A 26,440-nucleotide genomic window follows, 5' to 3' on the forward strand; every position below is an offset into this window, starting at 1 on the left:
TCAGGATGGGATGGACATAGTAGTGAATTCTCGCTGTCCCTGTCTGGCTCGGCTCTCCGGAACCGAAAGGAGTTCGGTCTCGGAATTCGGGCTTTGAATGATTTATCTGGGGTAAAGCTGCCCAGGAACTATCCAGACTGACTAACTCCCAAATTGTCCCCACGGAAAGGATTTTACTGCATTCAGTCTCTGGAAGGGATGAACCCTGGGACTGAGGAGTGTTGAAGTGAATGTTTTTGAAAGTATGTGAAAGAATCCGGATTGGGGGGTGTGGGGAGGTGTGGAGATACTGGGGAGGGGGGGGATTCAGGGAAAGTTCCGGCAGATAGGGAAAGCTGCGATGTTCGGCTGCAGGAGCCCAGATTGGCTCTGATCGCTCGGACATTATTCCCGCCGGTGGATTTGCCGGCTGCTGCTGGATTTGCTGGCTGCTGCTGGATTTGCTGGCTGCTGCTGGAATCGGACTCGGATTCGATGGGAATTGCGGAAATTTGGGAGCAAGTCGCCAGGATTGTGGGAAATTATGGCGTTTACATTCGCTGCCTTCTGTTACATGCTTTCCCTGGTCCTCTGTTCCTCTCTCATTTTCTTCGCTATCTGGAACGTAAGTAAACCCACCTGTGGTACAACTGGAGAGACTTGGGGAGAAAGAGACCGGGTGGGGGGAGAGAGAGAGAGGCAGACAGAAGGATAAAGAGAAACACTGGGGAGAAAGAGAGAGAGAGAGTCGGGGAGACACTGGGGCCAGAGACTGAGGGAGAGAGAGAGAGAGTGACTGGGGAGAAAGGGAGACGGTGAGAGAGCAATGGAGAAAGAAACACGAGGAGGGAGAGGGACCTGTGGGGGAGAGACGGGGGAGAGTGTGTCTGGGGAGAGGTCCTTGGGAGAGAGAGAGTCTGCGATAGAGACAGGAAGACCGTGGAGATAAAGATTTCAGGAGAGGCAAGGAGTGGGACAGAAGGAGAGAGAGAGAGATGGGGAGAGAGACACCATGCAAAGAGATTGGGGGGGGAGGGGGGGGTAGAAAGATTGCGAGAGAGATATAGGCAGCGAAAGAGATAGAGGGAGAGGAAACAGGTAGAGAGAGAGAGAGAGGGAGACTGCGGAGAGAGAGGGCTTGGGGAATAGAGAGTGTCAAGAGACAGAGGGAGAGATGGACAGAGAGATCAGGAGAGAGGGAGACTGGGGAGATTGGAAGACTGTTGAGGGGGAAAGAAAAAGAGAGATAGATAGATAGATGGGGGACAGAGAGACTGGAGGGGGAAGAGAAACTGGGGAGGGGGTGGGGGTTGAGACAGAATGTGATCAGAAAGAGAGATGAAAGAGAGAGAGAAAGAGAAAAACCAGGGATGGAAGATGGGAGGCGGAATGGGGGAAAGAGAGAGGGAGAGATTGTAGAGGGGGAGAGTGAGAATAGATGAGTCTAGAGAGAGGAATACATGGGGGAGATGGGAGACAGACTGGAGAAAGAGAGAGAGAGATGGTCTTGTTGTTGAGAAAGAGGAGACCAGAGGAGAGAGACTACATAGAGACAAGGATTTAGGGTAGGGAATTACTGGAGGAGAGTGGGAGACAGAGAATGGAGATAGAAATAAAAAGCGAGACTTAAAGAGAGAGAAGCTGATTGGGAGAAATTGGGGATGAGGAAGAATAGGGAGAAGAAGGTCAAGAATGAGAGATTAGGAGAGAGAAACCTGGTGACGGACAATCTGGGAAACAGGACAGAAACAAGTGGAATGAGAATTAGGAGGGATGGGAGAGAACCTTATTTTTTTTATTCCTTCATGGGACATGGGCATTGCTGGCTAGGTGGCGTTTATTGCCCATCCCTAATTGCCCTTGAGAAGGTGATGGTGAGCTGTAATCCATGTGGTGTAGGTACATCCATAAGACTGAGAGTGGGGAGGTGAAGGGAGCAAAGGAAATAGTGAGAAGGAAAAAACTAGGAGAGTATCTTATAAAGGCTGAGAGAACAAGCGGGAAATAAAAATCAATTGAAAGAGAAAAAGCTGGAGACAAAAGTAAAGAAAGATAAGAAAAAGGAAGATAGAGGGAGAGTAGGGGAAAGAGGGAGAAAGACTATAGAAGGTACAATCTCTAGCTGGGTAATGTTGGTGTGTGTTAATGTGCAGTGGGAAAATGAGACAGTCAGAACAATCTTGTGTCAGTAAACCCTGTCTAAGCAATGTGACACTGCAAGGAATCAACCTATCTAGAATAATTCCACAGTATACATTTTAGATCGAATAATTCCACAATATACATTTTAGATCGAATAATTCCACAATATACATTTTAGATCAAATAATTCCACAGTATACATTCTATCTAGAATAATTCCACAGTATACATTCTAGATCGAATAATTCCACAGTATACATTCTAGATTGAATAATTCCACAGTATACATTTTAGATCGAATAATTCCACAATATACACCTTAGATCGAATAATTCCACAGTATACATTTTAGATCGAATAATTCCACAAAATACATTTTAGATCGAATAATTCCACAGTATACATTTTAGATCGAATAATTCCACAAAATACATTTTAGATCGAATAATTCCACAGTATACATTTTAGATCGAATAATTCCACAGTATACATTTTAGATCGAATAATTTCACAATATACATTTTAGATCGAATAATTCCACAATATACATTTTAGATCGAATAATTCTAGAGGGTACATTTAATATATAGAATAATTGCACTGAATACATTTTATAACTAGGATAACTCCACACAATATATTTTCTATTTTTAAATATCAAGTAATTCCTGATATTCATATATTCATATATATTTAATGTCCAAAGATATATGTAGAGTGCCATCTTTTTTGACTTTGTAATCAATTGTTTCTGAGAAATGCAATGCTAAGAATCCCAGTGTTTGGTTGGTTTACCCATCACATTGCATCATGCTGAGGTTTGGGATTTCGAAGCATTTGGTGACATTCATTCTGTGCTGCTTCATATCACACTCCCCTGAAATAAAATATCTGAAATATCAGAGCATCTCCTTCTTTCCTGTCCTATTTATGAGAAGTTGTTCAATGCTTTTAATGTGTGAGGCAATCAGAGCACAAGGTGAAAGCAGGATTAAAATCCTTTCACATCTGGTTTGAATGTGAAGCTGACCTCATCTATGCTTTTTTGGGGGGTGGTGGTGAGGATGGAGAAATTGTCAAATGAGAGAGACAGCAGCACAGGGAATTTCTCTTGATTGCCAACATGCCACACCCCCAGATCAAGCGTATCAATACGGTTTGAGGTGCAATGTAAAGCTTTTTCTGTTCTACCCTAACAACTGATGTATCATACATTACAGCCAATGTCCATGACAAGACCATCACCATTGTCAATGTCTTATTAATTACATTGTTAGTGTTTAATAGCAATCACATTGTTGAGGTTTAATGGCAATTATATTGTTAGACAGATGATGGGTATTTGTACACCTATAAATGGGGATAGTCCTTGGAGAGGGAGCATGTGGTGGACACTGTGGGGAGACTGGGGTGCACCATTGATCTCCCAAATCATGCTTTGATTTGACTTTTGTAAATTTCCTTTGTGATTTTTTCTTTTGTTGCAGTTTCCCTTTAAAGAGCTGCCCCTTTAATTTGTTCATTTAACCTTTTGTTAATTTGCCCCCATAATTTGTTGATTTGCTATACGCAAGAGCATAAATGGGGATAGTCCTTGGAAAAGGGACATGCGGTGTCCACCAGCACGCTGGAGGCCTTCCAAGATCAGTGGACACCACGGGGGCAGGGGTGCATTACTGACCCCAACAATCACATTTTAGTTTGATTTCTGTAAGTTTCCTTTGTGATTTTTGTCTTTTGTGCCAGTATCTCTTTTAGCGGCTGCCCCTTTAATTTGTTGATTTGTCCCTGAGTGAATTTGTTCTATTTGTTCTTTTGTTCTATTGTTTATACTTCAAAAGAGTATAAATGGGGATAGTCCCTGGAGAGGGTGCATGTGATGTCCGCCCACGGGGGCTGGGGTGCATCATCACCCTTGGGAATAACGTTTTGATTTAGTTTGCTAAGTTTCCTTTGGTATTTGATTTTAGTTACAGTGTCCCTTTCAGGGATTATCCCCCCCATGTGTTTTGTTAATTTTAAAAATGTGTTAATTTGTTCATTTGAAAGAATAAAAATGGGGATAGTACCTGAAAAGGGGCCGTGTGGTGTCCACTGGCACGCTGAAAGCCTTCTTCTGTGATCGGTGGGCACCACGGGGGCTGGGTGCTTTATTGACCCTGGCAATACATTTTAACTTGAGTTTTTGTACATTTCCTTTGTGGTTTTGTTCTTTAGTTACAGTGCCCCTTTAGGGGTTTACCCACTTTTATTAGTTTATTTGACCCTTTGTTAATTTGGTCCCCTTTTGTTAATTTGTTATGCTCATAAGAATATAAATGGGGATAGTCCCTAGAGAGGGTGCAGGCTGTGTCCAGGACGCTGGAGGTCCTTCCATGACCGGTGTGCACCGCGGGGGCTGGGGTGCATCATCACCCCCGGGAATGATATTTTGCTAAGTTTCCTTTGGTAATTTGGTTTTAGTTACAGTGTCCCTTTAAAGTATGATACCCCCGTTTGTTTTGTTAATTTGTTAAATTTGTTTTAATTTGCGTTAATTGATTAAACCAAAATAACATATGGAGATCGGTGGGACATTGGTGGGTTTGCAGTAGTGTTGACTGTGAACTCAGTCAATAAACTCTCTCCAGCAAAGAAGGAAAACTGCTGCGTATTCTGCCTGCATGCAAAGGAGAAGGAGAGAATTGCTGGCTGCTGCTGGCTGCTGCTGGCTGCTGCTGCAGCGTCTGTAGTTGTCCATGATACTGCTGCTGCCGGTTCCTGTTCCTGTTGCTGCTGCCTCCCCCTGGCCCAGATCCCCTGAGGAGCCCAGAGATGACCCTTCTACCATTGATCCAGGGGGTGGGATTGGGATGGAAATGGGATTGGCTGGTGGGTTGTGCCGTCCACCAAACTCAATGTGGTGGAGAGTTCGGACTCGGATGGCAACTGTCTGGAGGAGGACCGTGGCTCTGTGGTGGGTGCTGGGGACAATGTGGAACCCATTGCCAGCGAGGCTATGGACTCGTGCCCCCCACTGAGTCGCCCCTTATTCCCCAAGGGACTCTTTGTAATAAATCTCAGTCGCCCATCCCTAATTGCCCTTGTTCAGATAGCATTTTAAGAGCTAACCACATTGCTGTGGGTCTGGAGTCACATGTTGGCCAGAATAGGTAAGGATGGCAGATTTCCTTCCCTAAGGGACATTAGTGAACCAGATGGGTTTTTACAACAATCTGCAATGGTTTCATGGTCATCATTATACTTTTAATTCCAGATTTTTATTGAATTCAAAGTTCACCATCTGCCGTGGTGGGATTCAAACCCAGGTCCCCAAAACATTACCCTGGGTCTCTGGAATACCAGTCCAGTGACAATACCACGACACCACCGCCTGAACCACGTGGCAGCCCAGGTGGCGTAGGTACACCCACAGTGCTGTTAGGAAGGGAGTTGCAGTATTTTGACCCAGCGACAGTGGGTGATATATTTCCAAGTCAGCTGTGGTATCGGTTGGTCGTTTGGACCCCTTCCCTGGAGTTTTCACAAAAATGCAGAAGAAGCTTATCAACATCTTCTGGGACAAAAGGATGCATTGGGTCATTGCTGAAGTACTATATCTCCCACTTGAGGAGGGTGGTTAGGTGCTGGTGTGTCTTCGCACCCAAGTGGCAACTTTCTGTCTCTAGACCCTGCAGCAATACATTTATGTTAAGCCCCCAAATCAATGGCGTACCCTGGTGACGTATGTTTTTTTTCATCATAGCCTCTCTTTATAAGCCTGAGGGGTCTCAGTGTCTCTTTGAAGGAGTTGCCTGACTTTTACAAGGACGTGATCAAAGTCTGGAACAAGGTCTCCTCATGCCGGAGCTCTCTCCTGTCAGGAGTAGCGGCTACCATCTGAGAGCCACTACTCAGGAATCCGTACTTCCACCAATATGGATTCATGTAGCTGGCGGAGCGAAGGGCTTGGGCCGCTGGGGTGACCAGAGTCAGGGATGTGTTGGATGGCGGAGGAACAGGGTGGATGACATCACATGAACTGATGCATTGTGCGGCAGGCAATGGCCAGCGCCACTCACAACCTCAAACTCTTGGTGCTCAGCCCCAACTGCACCCATGGAGTTAATTCAGCTCAAGAGTACTGTGGACTCCCGTCTGAGCTGACTGTATTTGGATGGCAATTCACAATGGCCCCAAGCCCTGACAACTCCCTCAGGAGCTGCAACATCTCAATTTGAGCTGTCTTGTGGAAATTGCCTCCGTGCCTTTTCATTCAGCCATATGAAAGGGCACCGAGGGGTTTCCTGTACGGGCTGCTACTGCAGACCCTTCGTGTCTTTGCCCTCATCAATTGTCCGGACACGCCTTGGCATTCCATCTTGACCTCCGACAGTGGCGGGGGTCCCAAGTGGAGAGCTTTCCCATGTGGGAGTCATCCCATTTTCCTTCTGGGATCTGGGGCAGAGAGTGTTGGACACAGCAGTCCCTTAGAGCTGTAGGTTAACAGACTCTGTGATGGTTCACAGACTCCCAGGCCGTCTATATTTTCTGTGGCCTTGAGGAAACCATGTTCCATGCTTACATAGAGTGCATAAAGTTGCTGTTCCTTTTTAGTTTTTTTGAAGAGTCTGCCCCTCAAGTTCTGGCTGCACTTCAGCCCCACGCTCCTGATCTTTGGCCACACGGGTGGTGGCAAGGGGGCAGAATGCGTGGGGGACTTCAAAGTCCATCACCAAGAGTGGTTAGGTATCTCCACTACTGACTGAGCTGGCCGAGTCCTGAAGGACATAGCTGCTAGACTGGGCCTGCAGCATGTGGTGCAGCAACCAACAAGAAGGAAAACCCTACTGGAACTTGTCTGACCAATCTACCTGTAACAGATGCATCTATCCATGACAGTACAGGTAGGAGTGACCACAGCACAGTCCTTGGGAAGATGAAGTCCTGTTTTCACACTGAGTATACCCTCATCGTGCTGTGTGGCACTACCACTGTGCTAAATGGATAGATTTTGAACAGGTCTATCAACTTGAGACTTAGGCAATCATGAGGTGCTGTGGGCCATCTGTAGCAGAATTGTATACAACCACAATCTGGCTGAAGAACTGGTGTAGGAGGGAGAGCTGTATATCTGAGGCATTGGAACAGTGGGACCTGTACAAGATGGACGGGCTATCTTTTAGCAGAACCAGGACTAATATCCTCGAAGGGCGATTCACTAGTGATGTTGGGGAGGGGTTTAAACTAGATTGGCAGGGGGATGGGAATCTGAGAGTGAGCTCAGGCTTGAGGAAAGCAAAGTTGGTAAAAGGAAGTAGAAAAGTAGAAAGCAGAAATAGATGACAGGCGAAGCATAGGCAAGTATCAAAAAGGATCAGAATAGAGAATGAGCACAGAGTGCAGAAGAGGCCCTTTGGCCCATCGTGTCTGCACCGACACGTGAGAAACACCTGACCTACCTACCTAATCCCATTTACCAGCACTTGGCCCATAGCCTTGAATGTTATGACGTACCAAGTGCTCATCCAGGTACTTTTTAAAGGATGTGAGGCAACCCACCTCCACCACCCTCCCAGGCAGCACATTCCAGACCGTCACCACCCTCTGGGTTAAAAAGTTTTTCCTCACATTCCCCATAATGTTAAAAAAGCAGAATTAAATATGAATGCACAGAGCATTCACAAAAAGGTTGATGATTTGAATGCACAAATTGAGATAAATAGGTATATTAATTGTCATTAGGAAGACGTGGCTACAGGGTGAGAAGATTGGGAACTGAATATCCAAGGACATTCGGCATTTAGGAGGGATAAGCAAAAACGAAAAGGTGGTTGGGTAGCACTCTTAATAAGGGACAAAATCAATACATGAGTGAGAGAGGATCTTAGATGGTTGGTTGCACAAGTCAGGAGCATGATGGAGTACTCTCCACTTGCCTGGATGAGTGCAGCTCCCACAAAACTCAAGAAGCTCATCACCATCCAGGACAAAGCAGCCCAATTGATTGGCACCACATCCACGAACATTCACTCCCTCCACCACCGACGCATGGTAGCAGCACTGATACAAGATGCATTGCAGGAATTCTCCAAGGCTGCTTCGACAGCACCTTTCACCACAACCGCTACCATCTAGAAGGACAAGGGCAGCAGATAGATGAGAACACCACCACCTGGAAGTTCCCCTCCAAATCACTCACCATCCTGGCTTGGAAATATATCACCGTTCCTTCACTGTCGTTGGGTCAAAATCCTGGAACTCCCTTCCTAACAGCACTGTGGGTGTACCTACACCACATGAACCGCAGCGGTTGAAGAAGGCAGCTCACCATCACCACCTTCTCAAGGGTAACTCGGGACGGGCAATAAATGCTGGCCCAGCCAGCGAAGCACATATCCTTGAATGAATAAAAAAAAAATTGAAGGATCAAGATGTATAATCAATTTGGGTGGAGCTAAGAGACCGAAAGTGGCAGCAAACTTTGGTGGGAGTTGTTTATAGGTCACCAAACTGCAGTGGTAATGTTGGGCATGGTATAAATCAGGAAATTAAAGATGCATGTAATGAGGGTAATACATTAATAATGGGCGACTTCAATTTACATGTAGACTTGGTGAACCAAATCAGCACTAATGCTCTAGAGGTTGAATTCCTAGAGTGTGTGCAAGATGAGTTTCTGGAGCTGTACATTGAGGAGCCAACTAGGGATCAGGTTATTTTGGATTTAGTGTTGTGTAATGAGAAAGGGCTAATTAATAATCTTGCTATAAAGAAGTCTTTGGGAAATAATGAATATATAATATGATAGAATTTTGCATTAAATTTGAATGTGATATAATTCATTCTGAAACTAGGGTCTTAAATCTGAAGAAAGGAAATTATGAAGGTATGAGGGGCAAGTCGGCTATGGTCTATTGGAAAAATGCACTAAAAGATTTGATGTAAGACAGATAATGGCTAGTATTTACGACAGATATACATTCCTCTAAGGCACCAACACCCAATGGGTAAATGAACTGTAGTTAGATTGTATTAAGTCAAAGGAAGTGGCTTTTAAGGATACCAGAAAAAGTGGTAAGTCTGAGGATTTGCGACAATTTAGATCCCAGCAAAGGAGGACCAAGAAACTGATTAAGAAAGGGAAAATAAAATATGAATGCAAACTAGCAAGGAACATAAAGGCGGACTGTAAAAGCTTCTTGACGTATGTGAAAAGGAAAAGATTAGCTAGGTCAAGTGTGGGGACAGGAGAATTTAAAGTGGAGAATAGGAAAATGGCAGAGAAACTTAACAGTTATTTTGTGTCTGTCTTCATGGAAGGAGATACAGAAAATCCCCCAGAAATACTAAGCAACCAAGGGACTTCGGAAACTGAGGAACTAAAGGAAATTTAGTATTAGTAAAGAAGTAGTACTTGAAAAGTTAACTGGGTTAAATGTTGATAAATCCCCTGGACCAGATGAGCTTCATCCCAGAGAGTTGAAGGAAGTGGCTAGGGAGATGGTGAATGCATTGGCGGTTATCTTACAAAATTCTATAGATTTTGGAAAGCTTCTTGAGGACTGGAAAGTTGCAAATATAACCCCACTATTGAAGAAGGGGGGGAAGATGGAGAATGGAGAACTACAGACCTCAGTGGTAGGGGAAAAAACTGGACATTTACAAATGATGATAAAATAGGATTGACGAAAGGGAAATCATGTTAGACAAACTTGTTGAAGTTTTTTGGGGATGTTAATTGCAGTATAGATAAAGGAGAACCAGTGGATGTGGTGTATTTGGATTTTCAGAAGATTTTTGATAAGGACCCACACAAGAGGTTAGTAAATAAAATTAGAGCATATGGGATTGGATGAAATATACTAGTATGGATTGAGAATTGGTTAACAGACAGAAAACAGAGAGTAGGAATAAATGGGTCATATTCAGGATGGCAGGTTGTTACTAGTGGGGTACTGCAAGGGTCAGTCCTAGGTCTACAGCTGTTCAGAATCTATATAAATGATTTGGATGTGAGGACCAATTGTAATATTTCCAAATTTGCTGATGACACCAAACTCGGTGAGAACCTAAGTTGTGAGGAGGATGCTAGGAGGCTTCAAGAGGATTTGGACAGGCTAAGTGAGTGGATTAGAACATGGCAGATGGTATATAATGTGAACAAATCTAAAGTTATTCGCTTTGGATAATGTGAATAAATCTAAAGTTATTTGCTTTGGCAGAAAAAAACAAAGACAGAATATTACCTGAATGATGAGAGGTTGGGAAGTGTGGGTGTCCAAAGAGACATGGGTGCCCTTGTTCATGAGTCACGAAAAGTTAGCACGCAGGTGCAACAAGCAACTAGGAAGACAAGTGGGTTGTTGGCCTTCATCACGAGGAGATTTGAGTACAGGAGTAAACGAGAGTTGCTGCAGTTACATAGAGCCTTGGTGAGAGCTCACCTGGAGTATTATGCACAGTTTTGGTCTCCTTATCTAAGAAAGGACACACTTGCCACTGAGGGAGTGCAACTGAAGTTCACAAGATTAATCCCAGGGATGGTGGGATTGTTTTATGAGGAGAGATTGGGGAGGCTCTGTCTGTATTCCCTAGAATTTCGAAGAATGAGGAGTGACCTCATTGAAACTTACAAAATTCATACAGGGCGTGACAGGATGAATTTGGATGAGATGTTTCCCCTGGATGGGGAGTCTTGAACAAGGGGACTGTAGTAATTATGGTTTTATTTAGTGTGTAATGTACCTTTAAGAATAATACTTGTTAGGAAAGATCACATGATCTGTAGTAACCAATAGGAGAGTAGTGTGGGCTACCTCAGCAGACAGTATAGGGATAGAGTTGGAGTTGAAAGCACATGTGTAGTTGCTGCTGAGCATATTGTAAATAAGCTTAATGTTTCCTTACCACCTTACCACCAGTTGCTAGACTACTTTGAACCTTAGGAATAGAATAAACCATAGTCACTTACCAGGTACTCACCAAGTAACTAGCTTCTTCTCCTGTTGCAGAGTACGGCCGCTTGCTGAAGGCTGAGAAAGTTAGAAAGCAAAAGAGCACCTCTCTCCCCTTCTTCCCTAACTCCCTTAATTACCCAATTTCCAGCACTCTATTTCTTGCAGTAAACCTTACCTACTTCACGTCTTTCCCCCTCTGCACCAAATTCCCACTTTGAACCAAATTCCCAAATATACTCACTCAGTCCCTGTCTCACTCAGGCCGAAGTCTCCACTCACTGATTGCACGCCTCTTACTGACGATGGCAGGACAGATTGAGAAAGTGGTTAATAAGCTATATGGGAACCTGGGCTTTATAAATAGAGGCATAGAATACAAAAGTGGGGAAGTTACGATGTACATTTATAAAACATTACTTCAGCCACAACTGTAGTATTATGTCCAATTTTGGACTCCACACTTTAGGGAGGATGTGAAGGCATTAGAGGGTGCAGAAAAGATTCACGAGCATGATTCCAGGGATGATGGACTTCAGTTACATGATAGAAGTGGGGTTTGGTCTCTTTGGAGATGGTTGAGGGGAGGTTTACTAGAGATATTCAAAATCAAGAGCGGCCAGCGGAGAGAAATTGTTGCCATTGGCAGAAGGGTGAAGAACCGGAGGACACAGATTCAAGGTGATTGGCAAAAGAATCAACAACAACATGGGGAAAAACATTTTGACACAGCAAGTGGTTAGGATTTCAAGAATGTGATGGAGGCAGATTCAATCATGGCTTTCAAAAAGGAATTGGATAAGCACCTGAAGAGAAAAAATTGCAGGGCTGCAGGGAAAGGGTGGGGGAGTGGGTTTAACAGAGTTGCTCTTGCAAAGAGCCAGCATGGATTTGATCTGCTGAATGGCCTCCTTTTGTGCTGTAACTAATAGATGTTTCTGTAGTACTTGAAGTATAGGAAACACAGCAGCCAATTTGTAAGACCCCATAAACAAGGGAGCAAAGGTGGGTGAACAAAATTGAGATGGTCATCCATGACCTAACTGAATGATGGAGCAGGCTTGAGGGCTGAATGATTTACTGTTGTTCCTAAATGCTTCTATAAACAGACCCCAAGCAATGGACTCTAAATCACTATAAGTAAAGATATGGGGAATGGTTCTGACAAAGTGCAATGTAGATGTGATTCAAATTTCCCATCTCTGATTTCAAGGGAGAGGTGATGGTGTAGTGGTATTGTCGCTGGATGAGTAACCCAGGGTAATGCTCTGGGGACCTGGGTTTGAATCTGGTCATGGTAGAGGTGGAATTTGAATTCGATAAAAAAAGTCTAATGATAACCATAAAACCATTGTTGCAAAAACCCATCTGGTTCACTAATGCCCTTTAGGGAAGGGAATCTGCTTACCTGGTTTGGCCTGTATGTGACTCAGGATCTGTGGGGATGGGGAAATAAATGCTGACCTAGCCAGTGTGCCCACATCCAATAAATAATAATTAAAAAAAAATCCCCACTTCTCCCTCTGTCTCATGCTGCAGCAAGAGCCAAGCAGACACTGTTAAATGTTGTCATATTAAAGGAGGTTCACTGCCTAAAACAAATTTACCATCCAGGCTCTTGACCTAGAAATTTTCAGTGTCCGGTTTTGGACTCTCACCCGCAGAGAGTTACCTGCCTGTGCTTAAATGAGGAGGTCCAAGGAACCTGAGATTTTGGGCCTTGGACCTCATCAGTCATGTGTCAATCTTTAGGTGTGATCACAGGGGTCTGGAGCATTGTTGGCTCTATCTCGTTTATGATTTGGGTGAAGGCTGGGCTTGGAGAAAATTGTGGGAGTTGGGTGATCAGGGTGTGGGGGCCTTGGAGGTCAGGAGAAGATTGCATGGTCTGCAGTATTATTGGGGAATCAGGTGTGCTGTCAGAAGGGGTGACTAGGAGGATGGGGAAGAAGATTGTATTTTTGTGAGGGGGTGTTGGAGTGGTTCTGTCGGAAGGTCTAGGAGGCTGAGCTGGGAGGAGAAATTGGGTGTGGGGCTGGGGGGCTTTGACTGGAGCTCAGAACCAGGAGTGAGATTGAAGATATTGGGACCATGGTGGTGGTGATTAAGGTCAGTATTAAACTTTGTTTTTATTCTGTGCTGCTAAGCATTGATTTTCCTGGAGGCACCAACAAACCCATTTGGGTTTTCCTGGAGGTACCAGATTGATTGGTAAGGGGATCAAAGGTTACGGGGAGAAGGTGGGAGAATGGGGTTGAGAAACTTATCAGCCATGATTGAATGGCGGAGCAGACTCGATGGGCCAAATGGCCTAATTTCTGCTCCTATGTCTTACAGTCTTATGGTCTTATGGAGCAGAAGCATGTTCTGGAGTGTATAAACAGAGGGGCTTTTTCTTCACAGGAGGTGAGCTCGCCAAGTGAAGACTTAAATTTCACAGAGGTGCTTAATTGCATAAATTGCATGTGACTAAAGTGATACCCATATTTCTCCTTATTTGAGGAGAAACAGTTTTGCCAAACTCTGTGTCAGGAAGACCAGAGTTCTACATCTACAACAGGATCTTTGTTTTGCCCAATTTCTTCTCCTCCACAAGACACTAACTCTTGTTGGCGTATAGTTCCACAGGTATCACAGCCCATGCCAAAGTGACCATTCTTCTTACCGATGCCTAGATGGATTATTCTATTAGAATATGTAATGCAGATAACATGTGCACAACAGCCCTCAGGTAGTGATCAGGAATGGGAAACATGGACTTCTTTCCTCTCATGACTCCAATCATAGCTCCCTCAGATTAATTACTGCAGTTTGAAGCAGGAATTGAATCTAAGACTGTACTGATCTGTAATGGCTTAGCTCTATGCTTCCTTTACCAAATGAGCCACTGGGGAAAATTGCAATGCACATAAGGGCTAGATTTTGACAGTCTTTCTCTAATCATCTGTCATAGATCCCTCTGGATGATTGCAAGAACCTTCACAGAAACTGAAACCTATTAAAATCATATTATGCCCAAGGCAAACAGTCTCTCATGGGTTAAATCAGTGAGTTATGCGCGGCTATTATCTCAAATACAAGCTACTAGTTAGGTCTAGCTCTTGAGGCCCATTTAGAAGGTTCTGGGGAAGCAACTTAATGCAACACTACGGCCGGGATTTCCCAGTCCCGTCATTGTGGGAGCCGCCGCAGGAGATTCAGCGGCCCAGCCAAAAGTCCATTGACTTTCGGCAGGACTGGACGATCCCGGCGGTAGGTGGGGCCAGAAAATCCTGCTCTCTGGCTTCTTCGGCAGCCTCTCCCAACCCCATGTACTCTACCACCCAGAAAAACAAGGGCAACAGGTCCATGAGAATACCATCTTTTCCCCACTTCCGCTCTCATTTCATTGTTAGAAATCCCATTAAAAGGCCTGTTCAAAGAGGTTTAACTGGGTTTTTAATACCAATCTGAGGAATAACTGAACAACTGATCTAGCTCTGAAATGGCAATTTTATATTTGCGCTTTGTTGTTAAATTTCTCCATCATGATTAATTAGTAGATTTTTTTTACCTAGATTTTAAATAATTAAAAAATTCAAAGTTTGTCATTAGCATTTCAGCTTCCTCTATAAACCCATATATATATTTATCCCTTTATTTTGCTCTCTGCAAAACTTTTAAAACGTGATTTGATTTTAGTGATTTTCATTTGCTGGTTGGCTATCTGTGAGAATGCTTTAATGTGATTGGCTGCTTAATGCCATCACTGCAGCTCGACACTAATGGGGATCCCCATTAAACTACATAGCAATCAATTGGATGTCAAGAAAGCTAGAGATCACTAGGTTCTCCGCTTTCTTCGCGGTCAGTCACAAGCTGTTCAAGTGTACTCATGTACTGGTGCTGATTATGTATTTTGCTAGTGCTAAATATATTAAAGTTCTAGTTCTGAGTATATAGTGCACTAATGTGGTTCATACAATGTACTAGCAGTAATTATATAATGTAGTAACATTCCTTATATTAATTACTAGTACTGATTCCATATTCCATGATTATCTGATGTACTACTGCTATGACGTACCAGTGCTGATTATATTAATTACTAATGCTGATTATATAATGCACTATCATAGATATTATTATTAGGACTGATCATCCAAGTTTATGATCTGAAACTAGGTAAAAAGGTAAACTAGGAGGAGGACAGGGAGTTTGTAAAGAGCGAAAGACAGCTTAAGTGAATGGTCAAGAAGGTGACAGATGGAGCATACTGTAGGGAAATTCCAGATTATTCACTTTGACAAAAGGAATAGGAAGACAGAATATTTTTAAATTGTGGGAAACTATTAAATGTTGGTGTTTGGGGGACTGGGAGTGGTCCTTGTAAACAAAATATAAAGCGTTAACATGTAGGTTCAGCAAGCAATTGTGAAGGCAAGTGGTCTGTTGGCCTCTAATCCAAGGAGGTTGGAGTGCAAGATAAAGAAATCTTATTGCAGTTGTGCAGGGATTTGGTGAGACCACACCTGATGAAGGATCTACTTTCCTTGGAAGGGGTGCAACAAGGTTCACTATACTGATTTCTGGGACAAGAGGGTTGTCCTATGAGGAGATATTGAGTAGATTAGAACATAGGAACACAGGAAAAGGAGTAGGCCATTTAGCCCCTTGAACCTGTTCCACCATTCAACGATATCGTGGCTTATCTGTAACCTAATTCCATATACCTGCCCTTTTCCCATTTCATTTATTACTTCTAGATAAATCTATCAATCTCAGATTTAAAATTAACAATTGATCTAGCATCAATTGCCATTACAGAAGAGAGTTTCAAACTTTTACCATCCTTTGGGCAGAATCGTCCCAGATTTACACTAAGTGCGGTAGCAGATGTGAAAAATGGCATTTTACCACCGGCTGCAATGATGGGCCTTCATGCCATATCGTCCACTTCCCACCTCATTGATTATGCAGCCATAGGAAATGCCGTCTCACTGGCGGGTGGCCTCTAAATCGCCTGTCATGCCATTACCTCACCATTTCCTTGCTCCAGATGCCATATCTAAACTGCAGCCACGCACACAGTTCTCAATTCTTGCAGCCCAGGACTACTCCAGTGAAGATATGGCCCTGAAAGACAAGAAGAGTTCAGTGATCCATCATTGGAATGACTTTTGGCGGCTGCCACAATGTCCTCCACCCCCACTCTGGCAGCAGGAGATCCAGCAATCTCACCACTCCATCTTGGGAGATTGTGGCAGTGGTGGTCAGTGCCAACGCTGCACAGAGGTTGGCCATCCAGTGCAGAAAGAGGATGAATAATCTCATCCATGCCGCCAGGGTAAGGCGACCATCTCACCACTCTAAACTCACACTCACAAGGCCATCACACATTCAATGGCATCTCACTCACTGCCAGCTCAAGGGACACATCACCATTCACTCTCTCACACACACCCTCACATCTCCCCCTGGCCTCATCCCCTCTGGAGACTGCCTCCTCAGCCCTCCCCATCTCAAGGCCACTCGCACAGATCAACATGTGTCCACACACACATGCTGGGATACCTCCCTTCCCCATTAAAGCCCTCACCCTGCAGCCTCTTCACTTGCCTAAGGCCACTTCTCCGAGTAAGCCCTAGCCCTGCAACCATTGAAAAGCCACCCCCACCTTATGGCTGGTCTGGTAGGTAGAGACCTGCCTGTGAGCTCCCCTAAAAAGGATGTGGTGCTGCTGTCGAAGTCTGGCACTCATGCTGCCTGAAGCAAGGTAGGTAAACAAACTCTGAAGTCCTAAGCAAAGTGCAGCTTGCCCGGTGCAGATCGCTTATGTATAGTTGTGAAATGTGCCCGGATGATCCAGCATGGGGGGATGATTCCAGCAAGCAGGGCTTATAATGAGATGCTCAAATATTGAAATTAGGTTCCTGATGTGTGACGGCCTGCCATTGACAGGTGGAGGGGACAATCGCAAACTGGTTTCAAGACGACGTAAAACCAATTTTTGGCCTTCTTGCAATATTGTTTGCTCAGGCTGTCAAACATGCCCACCGCCAACAGGAGTGGAAAATTCCATCCTTTGTGTATAGAAATATTTCCTAATATCACACCTCAAACTCTGTCTCTCATTTTTATACTATGTCCCCTAGTCCTAGATTCCCCAACCAGTGGAAATGGTTTCTCTCTATTTACTCCATCTGTTCCCTTTAATTCCTTTTTGGAGTCCTTCCCATAGATGCCATATTCAGTGTGTGAGCCTTGACTGTGAATGTTGCTGGCTATTTGACTGCAAGAGTCATCTCTGGCTGAGCACAATCTTATTCATCCACAGACACTCACATATTCAATGGAACAGATGGGTCAGATAGAAAGAAACTATTTCTGCTGATTGGGAATCTGGATCAGATGCTGGCAGAGAAAGCCACATATCTAAGTTTGCTGATGACATGAAGAGAGATGGCATTGTGAAAAGCGTAGATGGAAGCATAAAATGACCAAAAAGGTATTGATAGCTTAAATGAATGGGCAAAACTATATCAAATGGATTTCAATGTAGGCAACTGTGAGATCATCCATCTTAGACCTATAAAGGATAGGACAGGGCATTTTCTAAATAGTGAGAAGTTAGAAAAAGTGAAGGTCCAAAGATTTGGGGGTGCAGATACGTAGATCATTAAAACATCATGGAGAAGTACAGAAAATAATGGAAACGTTAATGGAATGGTGGTCTTTATATACAGTGGATCAGAATACAAATGGATCAAAGGCATGCCTCAACTGTACAAAGCCCTGGTTAGACCACACACTGGATTGCTGTGAGCAGTTCTGGGCACCACACCTTAGGGAGGATACATTGGGATTGGAGGGTGTGCAGTGTAGATTTACCAGAATGATACCTGAACTCCAAAGGTTAAATTATGAGAAGAGATTATACAAATTGGGGCTTTATTCCTAGGATTTTAGCAAATTAAGGGATGATTTGATCAAAGTTTTCAAGATATGGGTCCAAATCTTGTGGCCCCAATAGCAGTGAATGCTGACTTTATGCTGTTGAGGGCCATAATGGCATCACAAACTCCGACGATCCCACATGCTGAAATCCAGAAATTACGGTGCGCCTGGAGCCCACGCTGATGCTTCCACTGATACCTGTCAATGTGTAAACTTGGGCTGATTGCTTTGCAGTTACACGAATACTGTATTTCCATTGATTTATTTACAGCTGCTCCTAGCAGCTGAAGAGCCCCTTAAATTAATGGCAGTGTCAAAACACTCCGGGCACCTCCCCCTGATACCCCCGGGACCAATCCAGCATCTCCCCTTAGCATCCTGTGACATCCTGATACCAATTGGGACTCCCCTAACACCCCAGCAACCTCCCATGTACCCTTGGTTCTACACCAAACCCCCACCCTGGCTCGGGTCAACACCCCACAGCATCCCCTACTGCACTCAATCCTCACTCTTCTGACACACACAGATCCTCAGTCCTGCCAATATTTAAAAAAATTCTTTCATGTGGTGTGGGTGTCGCTGGCTCGGCCAGCATTTGTTGCCCATACCTAATTGTGCTTGAGAAGATGGTGATGAGTCGCATTCATGAACTGCTGCAGTCTATGTAATGTAGGTAGTTCCAGGATTTTGACCCAGTGACAGTGAAGGAACAGCGACATATTTCCCAGTCAGGGTGGTGTGTAGCTTGGAGGGGAACTTGCAGGTACTTGGTGGTGTTCCCATGCATCTGCTTGCCTTGTCCCTCTAGGTGGTAGAGGTCGTGGGTTTGGAAGGTGCTGCTAAAGGAGTCCTGCTTAGTTGCTGCAGTGCATCTTGTAGATGGTACACACTGCTGCCATGTGCGTCGGTGTTGGAGGGAGGGAATGTTTAAGGCAGTGGAGCTCAACCACTTTTACTTGAGCTGCTTTTGGAAATTTCAGAAGGCCAAGTGGCAGGACAAAATAGCAGACACTGAGGTGCTGACCCGAGCTGGCATGCCAAGCTTCCATACCATATTGAGGCAGTCACATCTGAGTTGGGCTGGTCAGGTAGCCAGAATGTCTGACATTCACTTACCAAAGCAAATCTTCCAAGGAGAGCTTGAGTCTGGGATGCACTCTCATTGGCTTTGAGTTCTGGAGAATCTTGCCCAGGATCGTTGCACCTGGAGCAACCAAATAAAAAATGGTGCAGCCTCCTTCAAAAGCAAGCACATGGGCAGAGAGAAAATGCAAGAAGAGGAAATCGCAAGCCAGCAACTAATCCAAAACTCAATCAGCTGCATTATCCTGTCCCATCTGCAGCAAAACTTTCTGGGCGCAGATTGGCCTTAGCAGTACATACACACATACGAGTTAGGAGCAAGAGTAGGCTATTCTGCTCCTCGAACCTCTTCAGTCATTCAATAAGATCATGGCTCACTTGATTGTAGCCACAACTTCACTTTTCTTCCCTATACCCTTTGACTTCCTTGTCAATCAACAATCTAATTCAACCTTAAAAAATATTAAATGACCCTGCCTCAACTGCTCTCTGGGGAAGCGAGTCCCACAAACTCATGACCCTCTCCTCTGAGAGAAAAATTTTCACCTCATCTCCATCTTAGGAACATAGGAACTGGAGACATCTTATTTTTAAATGGGAGAGCTCTTATTTTTAAATGATGTACCCTAGTTCTAGTCTCTCCCACAAATGGAAACATGCTTTCAGCCTCTACCCTGTCAAGCCTACTCAGGATCTTATATGTTTCAATAAGATCACTTCTCACTCTTTTAAACTCCAATGTATTCAGGCCCAACCTGTTCAACCTTTCCTCATAGGACAGCCCCCTCATCCCAGGAATCAGTCGCGTAAGCCTTCTCTAAACTGCTTCTAATACAATTATGTCCTTTCTTAAATAAGGAGACCAAAACTGGAAACAGTACTCTAGATGTGGTTTCACCAACACCCTGAACAACTGTAGCAAAACATCCCTATTTTTATATTCCATTGCTATTGCAATAAACAACATTCCATTTGCCTTCCTAATCACTTGCTGATTCCATACCCACCAGAACTCTGCCAAACACCCGAGATGGTTAACATGGTCTCCATCACCTAAAACGACGAGCAAGACAAAAGTACTGCTCCTCTTACTGCACTGTACAGGAATGCCAGCCTGGATTTTGCCTCACAATTGGAATTGCACTACTCACAACTTTCTGAATCAGAAGCAACAGACTACTGCCTAATCTTAGTTCATAAAGTACAACATGTAACTGTGGCTGTAAACTGCATATTCTTCAGTAGCCAGAACTGGGTCCAGTGACTGTGGATTGTGAAGGTTTTGGGTTGTTCTGGTTACTGAATGGTGTTAATCAGGGACTGACATGTGGGGTCTGCTGCATTGGTATCACCACCTCTAACATTGTTTGCTCAAATAGCAATCACACAGAACCCCGCAGCTCTATCTGTGTGATGCCATGTCTAAGCAAATAAATGTGCTGCAGCTTTGAACACAAACAAGAACTGAAATGAGCAACAACAACTTGTATTTGTATGATGCCTTTACATAGGAAAACATCCCAAGTGCTTCCTGTGGGCATTATCAAAGCAAATGTTACGCTGAGCTACATAAAGAGATTTTAGGGCAAATAGCCTTGGTCAAAGGCTTTACAGAGAGACTTAAAGGTGGAGTGCCACGACTCACTGGGGATAGTGCGCTGTGATATCAGCCCCACTGCTCCCCAAGCCAGGACAAATGTGAAAAGTTTGACCAAACCACCAGATTGCCCCAATTCTACCTAACTGTTTATTTTAAGTTAACAGAATACGAGTACCAGCTTTGTAAACTTTAAATAAGTAAATAACTGTTTATTGAATAAATTGTCTTTAACTAGTGGCAAAGGAAAGAAATATGAACTGCTAACTTCTAACACTATGAGTGGAATTTTCTGAGCCCGCTGGTGGCAGGCGTGATAGGTGGCGTGCGTGGGAAATATGGCGGGACCTGCTTCACCACGGTGTAAAGGCAGGTCGCGATTGTCCGCTCAGCCTGCCGGGGGCGGGCCACGTTTCCCACCATCGGGCAGCGGGGAGCTAATTGTAATATATTAACATATAATTAAAAGGCCATCCCGCCAGGCTCTTGGAACCCGCCGTATCATCCGTCCACATCGGTGGGAAAGCACACTGACCTGTTTACAACAGCACACAGGCCACATGCACTTGGCAGCCTTCACTTTGGGGGAACTGAGGTGAGTGGGCAGCAGAGTTCTCCACAGCTCACCCATTGTTTACAGGCCTCAGGGGCGCCGGGGGGATACGGGGGAAACTGATGCCTGGTCCCGGGGGCAAGTGCTGGCCAGCCACAGGTGCAACGACTGAGGGGGAGGGGGTGAAGTGCTGCCCTGGCACTGCATCCCACGTACCGGCAATCGAGGTGGGAGGCAGGGTAGGCGAGGGGAGTGGCCACGCATTCAGGACACCTGTATAAACTGACCATGCTTCTGCAACTAACACATCAGGCGCAGCCACAGTACCTGTCCGCCCATGTAAGCAACGCAGAGGCACCAAAGGGCCACCAAGCGCTCCATACCTTACCCCCCACCGTCCCCCCACACCCATCCCCGGCACAGAGTTCGAGTCTGCCACCACTTTATTGGACCGCACAGCAGTTGGACTGCACATGTTGTACAATCTCCTCGCCAACACTGGCCATGTAGCAGTCACTGCTGGAGGTGCACTCAGCCTCTTGCAATCTCAGCATCCTGGTTTGGACCAGTGTCCCCCATGTCGCAGGTTGACAGGGCAGCCATGCAGCGCACTCATCTCTGGCCATCCGAGGGGTGCCCAGCACTCTCCGGGAAGCATTAAGGGGCAGTCACACACGGCCAGGAAAGGTGCTAAGTACAGCCATGATAACCATGTGTCTCTCTCTCTTTCATGCTGCAGGAGAACCACGTCATGATCATGGATCCTGGTGACCTAGCTGTATGCCTGATGGCCTACAGAGATTGGAGAAGACGGAGGAGAGAGTGACTGAGGCACCTGGTCGCGCAAAGGCAGGAGCAGCAACCTCATGAAGAAGGGGCAGCAGGAGCTCCGGCACACGCTGTCCAGGAGCAACAACGAGCTGTGGCTGGTGGGCGCCTAGCGACAGGGTCTATAGATGCTGCCTGCCACTCCTGCAGATGACTGAGAACCAGTGTCGCTGATGACTGCGCATGTCTAGAAGCCTGATGGCTCACATCTGCAGTTAGCAGGACTTGGTGCCAAGAGAACATGGAGGGCATCCACTGCCAGTGGCTGTGAAAGTGACCGTGTTGCTCAATTTCTATGCCAGTGGCTCCTTTCAGGGCTCCACAGGTGACCTCTGTGGGATTTCACAATCCGCCACCCACAAATGCATCCATGAGGTCATTGTATCTGCCCAGATCTCGGGATTCCCACAGGTGCAGGGTGCGATTGACTGCACTCAAGTGGCGCTCTGATCTCCATCACTACACTCTGTGGATTTCATCAACTGCAAGGGCTTCCACTCACTGAATATGCAGCTGGTATACAACCACCAGAAACGCATCCTGCAGGTATGTGCATGGTTTCCAGGGAGTGTGCACGACGCTTACATCCTGAGTCACTCACAGATCCCTGCAGTCTTCCAGGGTCCACAGAGGCTGCAGGGTTGGCTTCTTGGGGACAAGTGCTACCCGCAGAGGCCGTGGTTGATGACACTCGTGCGGAGGCCTCCGACTGCAGCAGAGTGACGCTATAATGAGGCTCATATCACAACTCGCACCTCGTTGGAGCAGACCATTGGGATGCTGAAGATGCAGTTCCGGTGCCTGGACCGTTCTGTTGGAGCCCTGCAATACAGTCCGCAGAGGGTGTCACACATCATCGCCGCCTGCTGCGCCCTTTACAACCAGGCGTTGCAACGGGGAGAGCAGCTGGCTGAGGAGGAAATGGAAGAGTTTCACTTCTCCTCCGATGAGGAGGATGCCGATAGGGATGAGGATGAGGGGGTCATGGTGGTGACGATGACGATCATGAGGCTCTCACACTGGCTAGACGAGGCAGGCGCACTCGGGAGGCCAGATTTGTGGAGGATGATGACGACATGCAGTGAGGTGTCCCCATAGTTCCTCACATTGCAGTTGTGAATGTTTGACTCCAGTCTGGCTTACCAGATCACCAATACCCTCTGAGATACTACTCCTGTCATGGAGATGCAGTGGAGGCCCTAACATTCACTCGATCAAAGGAGGATGATCACAACATGCAGTGAAGACACTCCATAGATCTTCATATAGCCTCTAAGAATGTGTGACTCCTGTCTGGCTGAGGGCAGCTCGCTTGCACTCCATGATCAGGGCCATCTCAGAGACGCAGCCATGAAACTTTAGATACATCTGATGCTGTGTCCGTCTTAAGCATCTCAGCCCTTCAGGAGCAGGTACACAGCATCACTAGTCACAGATGCTGGTGTGATGGGGGCCAGCCCCACCTTAAAAATGCTAAGAGCATACAGAGGGTATGAGAGAACTCTGTGGCGCCTGCCCACTACATTCTGGCAGCAATGACCAGCACCGCTAAAGTGCAAGCATCAGTAATGTTTTCAGGGAGTGTGAGGCTGGACCATCACTGTGGTCTGAAGGCTGCACAGGCCCTGGACTGAGACACCTGCCATTTATCTTGTGCAGAAAGGTTTCACATCTGAGTGACAAGAACACTGCTCATCAGAACAAGGAGCCACAGGCAGAGTGACATTCTTAGGAGTTTATTGACAATAGTGAACATTATGTACAAGTGATCAACACCCTTGACCAGGCTGTGCAATTACTTTTACCTAACTTTCCTAACCCTGTCTTGGTGCTCCCCAGACATCCACAGCAGAGGTGGAGGCAGCCTGCTGACTGTGACGCCCTGCCTGTGTTGACTTTGGTGGGCGTCCTCTGGAGGGCCGAGATTTGCAGAGCCCCGGCCTGCTTCCAGGGTCCTGCTGTGTGGCAGTGGCTCCCTCCTCGGCCTGTGAAGCTGGGTCTGCGGAGGTCACATGAAGATAGGATTTGGATAGGCTCGATACTCCCAGAGTCACCTGGGTGGATGGCCCGGAGCGTGCAGCTGCTGATCCTCCTCCCTATGTGTTACCCGAGGGTCCCTGGCTGACTCCGTGAGCGGAAGGGGTAGCTGGAGTGAGATTGAGCTGCCCAGCATCCCTCTTGCATACACATTGTTGGAGGCCAACTATGGCATCAGTGATGGAGTTGAGCCCGTGCAGCAGTACAGGAGTGACGTCCTGGACCAAGGTCTCCATGGCGGCCACCATCCTGCCAGTGTTGACCTCGGTGCATTAACATGCTGGCGCTATCACCTCAGCCTGAAGACGGACGGACTCCCCCATCATGCCTTGCAATGTGAGGAGTGTAGCTGATGTCCCTTCCTGTTGCTCCCGAGCTTGCCTTTGCAGCTCCAGCAACTGTGACATGACCGAGTCCAGAGGCTCATCGTCTGACTCGGACTCAGCAACGTTCTGGCCTCCAGCAGCCCTCATAGCGCCGGGGACCTGGGAAGTCCCTGCCTCCACCTGCTGTGGATCAGAAAGTGTGATGTGCTCACCAGATTGTGATCCCGAGGCTATTCTAAAGCTAGGTCCCACCAAGATGTGTGTCTCTGTGCTGGTGGGGGGTGTGGGTGAGCGCTGTGACGGGACTTCAGGGAGGGTGCCTTCAGATTCTTCGTCAGAGGTTTCTTCGGAGCTTGATTGGAGGCTCTGAGTCATGGCCTCTGTCAGCTGTTTGGTGGATGTGTCTGTGAAAGCAAGGGGAGATCATTATTGCATGGCAGTGGCCTGAGAAAGAGGGCACATCACTCAGTATGGTTATCTGATGGATGTTGCACTGCTGGATCCTCACTTGGTACAGCAGCGCCGACCTCACTATCAGCACAGGAACGGGCCTGGTCATCGATGGCCAGCTGGATGGCCCTGTTTTCAAATTCTGTCAGAACTTTGATCTCCAACATCCCTCCACCTGTCTGCGACCTTTCCCCCCTGTTGTCAGCCAGTTTGTCCTGCATGGATAGGGATGGGGAGAGTGTATCAGGACTCCTGCCAGGCCAGATGATAAGTATGCCTGGCCTGTCTGGGTGCTGAGTGGTCCCATGGACGGGATGAGGTCAATGACGGTGTGTGTGAAAGAGTGAATGGTGATGTCCCTTGCACTGGCAGTGAGTGAGGGCACTGTGGATGTGTGATGGGTTTGTGAGTGTGTGAGTTGGGAGTGATGAAAAGAGTGACTTACCATGGCAGAACGGAGATTATTCATCCTTTTGTGGCACTGGGTGGCTGTCCTCTGCAGGGTGTTCACACTGACCACCGCTGCCACCTCCTCCCAAGCCGGTTTGGTGACCCATCCTGCAGCCAGAGCGGGGGTAAAGCAAATCCTGTTGGGCCTCTACAGCATCCAGCAGTCGCTCGAGGGAGCTGTCGTTGAAGCAGGAGGGGCTGCAGTCTTTTTGCCTTTGCTGGCCATGTCTCCCAGGCAGCGGCAGTGAGCTGGTGGTGATGAGTGATTTACTGGCGGCTGCCTTTTAAAGATGGCAGCTGGCGTGATGCAACAGTGGGGTGATGGCGAGCGGGCGAATAAGAGTCTGCCCACCATGGAAACGGTATGTTTCCTGGGAATGTATAAATAATGAGGTGGGCTCAGGAAGATACGGCATGAAAGCCTGCCATTTTCATTGGCGGGCTGGACTGCATTTTATCCGCCCGCTACCGCACTTACTGCAATTCTGGGAAAATTCCGCTCTATAACTTAAACTCCAGCCCCTTCTTAAATCGCTATACACACGCAAACACACACACACACACACACCAGACACATAAGACACACAAAACATGGATTTTAAGGGTGAGATAAAACAGTTCAATAACACCAGTTCCGGAGTACAGGAATTGATGGGTTGATTTTGATCGATGTCTTACAAATACCTTTCAGTTCTTATTGATGACATGAGGTGGTCTTCCAGCACTTTCAGTATTTAGTTCACTGGATGAGAACTTGCTTTTCAATGCCTCTAAAGTGGTTTTCCCCTTTTCCTTTTTACAGGGGTTTCCTCAGGGAGAGAACAGGTTATAGAGATAATAGGAAGAGAGATTTTAGATGTTTTCTCTTTGCAGGCCAGGAGCTTTCTGCCTCCCTGATCTTCAGACAAAACCTTGGTTACCTGGTCAGGAGCCAATTAAAATGCTGTTGCCAGGCAGCTACCTTGGTCCAGGACTCCTTTCTGGCACCATCCTGCCTTTCATGACACACTCTGTTCCAGGACTGCAACATTGTATATATCTCTCATCCCATTCCAGTGGACATGTCTTTCAACCTGCAGCCATTGTAATTCTAATCCATAGTCCAACAAAAAATAAAAGA

General features: G+C 46.1%; 1 protein-coding gene across 1 annotated transcript in view; it reads left to right on the forward strand.

Annotated features, from left to right (window-relative positions):
• The first annotated feature begins 483 nt into the window (after positions 1-483).
• Positions 484-26,440, forward strand: part of cnih3 (cornichon family AMPA receptor auxiliary protein 3) — a 107,615-nt gene continuing 81,658 nt past the window's right edge. Inside the window, exon 1 of the mRNA XM_078542880.1 lies at positions 484-604. Within this exon, the coding sequence (XP_078399006.1) occupies positions 524-604 (81 nt within the window). The 5' untranslated portion in view covers positions 484-523. The remainder of the gene's footprint in view (positions 605-26,440) is intronic.

This window comes from Cetorhinus maximus, chromosome 5 (genome assembly GCF_964194155.1).
Source record: "Cetorhinus maximus chromosome 5, sCetMax3.hap1.1, whole genome shotgun sequence".
Lineage (NCBI taxonomy): Eukaryota > Metazoa > Chordata > Chondrichthyes > Lamniformes > Cetorhinidae > Cetorhinus > Cetorhinus maximus.